The following is a 7,773-nucleotide window of genomic DNA, read 5'->3' as shown; positions in this document are numbered from 1 at the left end:
ATCAGTTTTATTTGAAAATTACAAAGTGTGGTTGTTAGATGCGTTAAAATTTTTATGTTAGAACCAAAACATAGAATTTTTTTTTTATTATTAAAACTGGTAAACAAAAAAAAGATTCTTAATTAGGCTAACGTGATATGTTAAGAAACATGATTAAACTTTATAAAACTTGTTATTATAAAAAAATAAAAATAAAAATAAAGATAGTTAATAACATCAATAATAGACAAAATAATCACATCTAACTAATAATCCTTTGATAGAGAAGTTTATAATTTTTTTAAACAAACCCCTAATCAATTTTCACTGTTCTCTCACGCCCCCTTGGAATTTTGTGGGTTGTCATTTCCCTACTGTCCTATTGATACCCCCAATTATAAGTTTCCCTAATATTTACATATATTCACTAGTCAAGTCCACTTCCTATATATCACAACACAACCCATAATTCCAACATTCCCTTCGTATCATAATCATAACTAATAATAATTCACCAATGCTGCAAATTCATAACAATAACAAATATGACCGATGCCAAACCAAACTACAAAAACACAAATTTCCTATAAACGATCACGTAGATATACTAATCGAAATATTACAATTGTTGGATGGTAAGTCATTAGGCATGGCCGCATGTGTCTGCAAACAATGGTGTTCCATTGTTCGCAACGATTCATTATGGGAACATTTATGTTTCAAAAACTTGTCTCCCCCTCGTGTTCGTTCAGTTGTTGTGGCACTTGGCGGGTATCGAAGACTCTACATGGTTTGTATACGTCCCGTGGTAAGTAGACTCAAGATAAGGAGAGTTGGTGAGTCTTTGTTGTGGAACCGAAACGAGGTGGAAGTATTATTGTCTTTGTTTTGTGTCGAGTATTATGAGAGATTGTTGGAGGGTGGGGTGATCGGATACGAGTCGCAAGAAAAGTCACTCAAGTTTCTATGCGAGGCTGTGAATGTTGTTGGTACGTAAGAAACTTGAATATGATGTTAATTTTTTTTTTTTTTTGAAAAGTGAATATGATGTTAATTAATTAGGCTTTTATTTTAATTTTCTAGCTTGGTTCAATGATTATTTTTGTCAATCTTAATAATTGTTATTTATATAGTCCACCTCTTATAAGATTTATGACTACACTAAAGAGATTATATATGTTACTCCACCATATAATGTAATCTTATCTTGTTTATTGAATTTCTTTGTTACATTATTTGTACTCCTTTATAAAAAATTATCACACCTTCTAATTTTAGAAATGTTACACAATAATTACACAATAGTTTTTATAAATTATCAAATCTGCCCCTAATGAATTAATTTATCCTCCAAACCCTTATACTAATAATTAACATTCTAAGCCCTTATCCTCTAAAATATTTCACTTGACACCGCATCCACCACCAATAGTACCATCACCGACACCACTAGAGCACCGTTCTCGTCACCGCTGTCGCATTGCGCGGATACCATACTAGTTAAAGATTTAATCCAACTAAACGTTTCTTATCTACTGAGTAATGTATTACGAGTACCAAGTAAACAAGACGCTAGAGATATAAAAGAGTACAAACAGAATCGTTTGAAAGCTTTACAAATTACGAGAATTAGAAAGATTGGGAGCACCATCGGGGGCAAGTTATCCCCAATCTGTGAGTACGGTCTGTTACGATATGATGGATCCAATGTTCTGTTTCATTAAATACTTTGCTATTGTGTCTTTTGTGCTTTTATCGGATCCAATGTATTTAAGTTGGAAGAGTCTGTCCCAACAACCTGTAGGCTTGTAAGTTGCAACCTGCAATGAAATTTTAGTAGTATACTAGAAATAAACACCCGCGCGTTGTCGCGGAGTTTTTATAGTAATATCGCGGATAAGTGTTCATTAAGCTTAAACGTAGTAATTGTGTATTTCACACGTTGTCGCAGATTATATCACACACCTTGCAGCGGGACCTAAGTAGATTGTTTTTTTAGATGACAATGTTATTTGATAAAGTCCCTAACATACATTAATTTGGCACTCTAACAATATAGGCAAAAAATGATCAGAAATAACTTCACACCAAACACAGGTTAGGTATAAATGGAAGTTGTTTGATAAAAACATAAGAACCTATTATAAAAACGTAAAGAAGCAAAAGTTAAATATAGTTATTGACAGGCAAAAATGTAAAAGATATAAAATTTTAGGGGGTTAAAAGGTGTAGAGGTAAAAGTTTATGGCAAAAAATGTAAAAGATTAAAAGTTTAGGAGTTAAAAGGTAAATAAGTGAAGATGGAAAAAAATGTACAAGATTAAAAGTTTAGAGGGTTAAAAGGGAAAGAGGTAAAAGTTATATGCATGTATGGTTGTAACTTAGGCATAAAAGGTTGTAAAAAATAACTTGGTTTTTAGTATATATATATATAAATTTTATAATTGGATAGATCTTGAGTTAAGTAGATAATTAAATAAAAACACAAAAAAACACTTAATCTTGAACATCTTAAAAAATAAAAGGATTTTAAAAGTTTCTTTTTATGTTATCACCCTATAAATCCATTAACTTCAACCTTTTTAAAAAATCATCTACTCTAATAGTAATTTTTTGATTAAATATCAATGATTTGAAAAAAGAAAAACTTTTGTTAAATAGCTTCATCATAAACTTTTGAAAAAAAAAAAAAAACTTTTACACCCAATGGTGTTAACCTTTTGAGAGACTTGTTTCTCCATCAAGCTTAATTAGAGATGCTATTACAAAGAATAAAAAACTCCAACAATGTATTTTTATTTTAACCCCTTTCGACGAAATATATAAATCCACCATTGTTTTATGTTATAAATTTTTCATGATTTGGAATCAATTATCATGTGTATGGGTGTGCAATTGACCCGAAAACTCGTGATCTGTTTTTGACCCGTCTAACCTGAACTGACCCGCCCGAGAAGGTAACGAGCCGGGTAACGATTCCCGTTTTGGTGCATCTACAGGTCACAGTGTGTACTTAACGGGCCGGATCTGGCCAAGTTTTGACGCGTAAACATCCCTAATCATTAAATTTGTACCCAATCGTAAACATGTAGGAGTTTTTTATAAATATTTAACAATGTTTGCCACCCCATTTTATTACTTTTTATATAATAGTAATCTTATCTTAATACTAATAAAAGATAATTGTCATGAAATTCAATTAGTCAATGGATTATTTGGCTCATGTTACAAATAATTTGAAGGTTTGTTTTGGTTCGATGAACTATTCAGATGCACTACTTCACATTTGGAGGTGCATCTTTTGGACCAAAAATTTGTTCTTCTACGTAACAACTATATATTTTTGCTTTGCCTTTTTTGCTTGGAGGTGAACTTCTTTCCCTTTGTAAATTGATGTAAGACTGTCTTTATTTCACGTATTTATAGTCTTATAGGGTGGTTTTCAACCAAGTATATTGGTTTTGAAACCACCAAATGCTTTCTCATCATGGAATCTAGTAAATCATGTGTATCATCTATTTCCTTAAATTGTTATCAATCCAACTACAGAAGTGACACTTGTCTTACGCTCCGATTGTAGATAACGAGTTATGCTCTTAATTTAAAAGTATCTCTACGGGTAAAGAATAAGTGTGTTCTTGGGCCTAGAACTTGTTCTTAAATCAATTACATGTTCACGTACAAAACCACTTCCATGACTCACTTTCACAAGGTAGCGAGAATTGATCTTTAAGAATCACTGCCAATACCCTCTCAACAACCGCTCTTGTTGACGACTGCATCAATGTGAAGGCCTATGCAGCATTCAGTGGCGAAAGACATGAAGGGCATGAGTGAGTTGTTGCCCCTTTAAAAGATCGACTTGTAGCTAACAAAATTTAAGTATTTATATGTGATAAAATTTATACTTGTTCTACTAATAATTTTTTTATTATGACCATATACTTTTTGTAAGGGTGCACCCTTTATTTAGGGATAAATATCCTCTAAAGTTGAAATCAACTTTATAAGTAAGGGTCTTAACATTTGATTTTAAAGGTGGTTTTTGAATCTTAACTTTTGATTTTGATACAAAGGTTAAAATTCTCCAATATTACCTATAAAGTTGCTTTCAACTTTAGAAAATCTTAATCTTTTATTTAGGGTAACACATGCTTTAAGGTACCAATGTTTCAAAAAAAATGGTACTAACGAGCTTCATGGCAACATGGAAGATTCAAAACCAGACCGCTATCGTAACCACTACCGTTGTATTGTACGGGTATTATGTTAGTTATCTGTATCATTACATACTCCTACGGTGAATGTTTGTATCAACGCATTTCCTTCACCCTAAAATCTATTTAATGGGCTTCGTTGAACATTTCGCATGAGGGTATATTGGTTTGTTCGTATCTCAAACATCTTTCCCTTTTTTTTCATTACTCTTTTTATATTTAACATAGTTTTTGTTTAAAAGAAATCCCTTATGATCTAGAAAATAACATAAAGAAGGGGGTAGGGTGTTTAGATGCAAAAGAACCCATATGTACTTATGTAATTATGAGCAACACACATGAAAGGTTTAACAAAGCCCATCGAATAATCATAGGGTGAGAGATATGAATTAATACAAAAAGTAACCATAAAAGAGTAATGTAATAATACAAGAAACAATGGGGGGAAAATTAAAATATGTCAGGCATTCAGGGATATGTGAAAAAATTAATCTTATATATAATGGAACAAAAGGTTATTTGGTGCCTATTGATCAAAATGATTCAAAACTTAACAAAAATTTTGTGACAAAAACTATGTTACATGCCCTCAATGTTTTATGTTTTATATATTTTTGTGTGTGGCTCATTTATGCTTTGTTTATTTTATCTTATTGTTTTTATATATATATATGTAATGTTTAACTTTTATATATATCAGTGCGTGATTCAAACTTATGTTTACATCCCACTTTCCTATATATATATATATATATATATATATATCGAAATTTGGCTTAAGGTCTTAGGTATGTAATTATCACCTAATCTAACTTAAATGCCACTTTTCATAGTGTACAAATGTAAAATTGGTAGTGCTAATGCTAATGACAGTAGCGGAGGCAGCAGAGGCTGATCGGTGCTTAGCCCCCGCCAACTTGTCGTTCTTTTCCTTTACAAGGTTTATAATTCTAAACATGTTGCCAACTTAGCCACCCCCAATTTCCAAATCTGGGGGTTTAAATTGATGTGATTTTCATATTATATTAAAACTATAATAGTTTTTATGGTGATTGATGTATATTTTGTGTTATGCTTGAACTACTTATTGAAGAATAAAAAAAAATGCAGGTTTTGGTACCTTTAATGAAGGTTTCTTCATGTGCGAATACTAAATATACAATACGATGGAGAAGATAAGACTTTCGAGATATTTGTTACTCATTTTGTATAAAACCCCTTCTACATCCATTTAAAATTTACATTAGTCCATAAGTTTGTAGCTTTTTACATTTTCAGTATATTTTAAGACATATAATAACAATATTTTTAATGTTCAAAACCTTCTACACGATAACAATTATGTGAAAAACAAATTTAACTCTAACTTTTACTATTCTTAAATATAAAAATTAAATAATTTTTCATCTAATTTTTCATTTAAAATTGAATAATTAAAAGGATTTTAAAGGACAATATCAGTAAATAGAAATTATTAAATCTTGGAGTAGCATATTTTTCGTGTTCAAGCCCCCTAAACAAGAATTCCTCCGCCGCTGATTACATCTTTTGTCATTAAATCTGGTATGTTTTTCATTTTCATCTCTAAAGTGAAAAAATAAAAATCCTAAACTTGACATAGTTTTCGCTTTCGTCCCTGCAACTAAAGGCGTTGATTTTACTCTGTTAATGTTGTCCACGTTCATTAGTTTTTTATTCACGTTTAATCCTTCCCATTTTTTACTATACTTTTTTACATTTTGATAATTTCAAAACTACCTGTCAGTGTATAAATCGAGACATTTTACAATTTTTTTATATTTATACTTAATAAAATATACCCATTGTAATTTTAAACAAAGTAAAATAAAATAGCTAATTTGTGTAATAGTTTACTAGCATGGTACCCGTGCAATGCGGCGGCGGTGACGACGACAGCGTTTTAGTGGTGTCGGTGACGGGTGGTGATGACATCTACAATTAGTGTTGAGTGATGTAACCGTGTAAGTTGATGTAATGGTGATAGTGAAAATATTTTTAAAAGATAAGGACTTAAAGTGTAAATTAGATAAGGTTCTAAAGTATAAATTAATTCACTAAGGGTAAATTTGGTAATCTCTAATAACCATTTTCATAGAAATGATTTATTAAGAGTAATTTAGTATTTTTGTATCTATCCATTTTCTAATACTTTCTTAAAATAAAAGGGTTAATAATTATTATAAAGAAGTATAGATATATTACAGTTAATTAACAAAAAATATCTATGGCTTGGTTTGATCATTTGTCAAGTTCAATAATCGAAAATGTTAGAAAAATAACTTACATATATATTTTAATTTACATACGGTAATAACAAATACAATAATATTTTTGATAATACTAAAAGTATCAACATTTATTGTTTTTTAATGTTATCTTAAATAATAAATAAAAAGGTTAATAAATATAGCCTCAAAGAGACAGAGGTATCGTATTTTAGTTCATTTATACAACATATTATGTGTTTAATTTTATTTATTACTTTTATGTCATTTATAATTCATCATTTTTGTGGATCCTTTGTATTATTTGCTATTGGCTTTTTAATAGTTTCTTTTAAGATTGGTTGGTGAAAAAAAGGGACGAAAAGTGGAAAAAAAAAACCTAACAAAAAACATTAACGGAAGAAAAAAACACAGGACAAAAAGTGAAAAATACCAAGTTTTGGAAAAAATTTCTATTTTTTTTACTTTATGGACAAAAATGTAAAAGCTGCCAAGTTTGGGACAAAGATGTAATTTCCTCTCGAATTAATTGGTTACAACATCATTTTAGTAAACTCAATTCATCAAACGATTCCATTTCTGGTTGATCTTTTGTATTAAATAATAGAAACACTGAAGTGATGATTAAATAACATTTCATAAAATTATGTCATTTAATCAGCAAAGCTTTACATGAAAAAAACTATAAAAGTCAAAATCAACATTTTCTTTAAAAAAACTGAAAAAAGAGGGATAATTATAATTAATAATAAAAAAATATAATATGTATGAAGTTCGGTAAGCAGAGTTATCGACTGAAAAAAACGACACCCGGCCAGTAAAACTTCATGTGATAAATTATTATAGCTACAGCCCACTTTGGCAATCAAGAAAAAGATATTTCAATCAATCTTTCTCTTGGTACAATATAGCCTTCCTTTTCTTATATTTATAGACTCATAGTAACATAATGAATATAAATAAAATAAAAATGTTATAATTACTACATATGTTATAAAACCTGGGAATTAATGAATTAAATCGATTTTATCAGAGAGAAGGAAGCCGTTGCGAAACACTGAAATGTGACAAACCCTATTTTGATGACTGCATTTTATAGAACCTTTCTTTTTCAGCCCTAGCACTAATGGGCCTTATGGGCTTCTTTGGTATATTTTATGACTTTTTAATTAGTGTCATGTTTTGGGCTCTTTTTTATTCTTTCTTTCATATCTATGGTGAGTGGTGACTGTGATTTATTGAGCTCATTTTTATTTTATTTTTTAGTTTTTCTCAATTAATTATTAAATATTATTATATTGTTTTATAAAAATAAAACTAACGTATAATTA

At 29.8% G+C, this 7,773-nt stretch overlaps 1 protein-coding gene and 1 non-coding gene across 2 annotated transcripts; one reads left to right on the top strand and one right to left on the bottom strand.

Moving 5' to 3' along the window:
- The first annotated feature begins 445 nt into the window (after window positions 1-445).
- LOC122602288 (F-box protein SNE-like) lies at window positions 446-1,128 on the top strand. The gene has a single exon (XM_043774994.1). The coding sequence runs from the start codon at window positions 497-499 to the stop codon at window positions 974-976; it is 480 nt and encodes a 159-aa protein (XP_043630929.1). The 5' UTR covers window positions 446-496; the 3' UTR covers window positions 977-1,128.
- Window positions 1,129-7,203: 6,075 nt separating this feature from the next.
- LOC122602456 lies at window positions 7,204-7,297 on the bottom strand. The gene has a single exon (XR_006324274.1). It is a non-coding gene; the product is annotated as a small nucleolar RNA snoR109 (small nucleolar RNA).
- Window positions 7,298-7,773: the final 476 nt, after the last annotated feature.

Source organism: Erigeron canadensis, chromosome 5, assembly GCF_010389155.1.
Source record: "Erigeron canadensis isolate Cc75 chromosome 5, C_canadensis_v1, whole genome shotgun sequence".
NCBI lineage: Eukaryota > Viridiplantae > Streptophyta > Magnoliopsida > Asterales > Asteraceae > Erigeron > Erigeron canadensis.
This window is presented reverse-complemented; position numbering and strand designations above follow the sequence as displayed.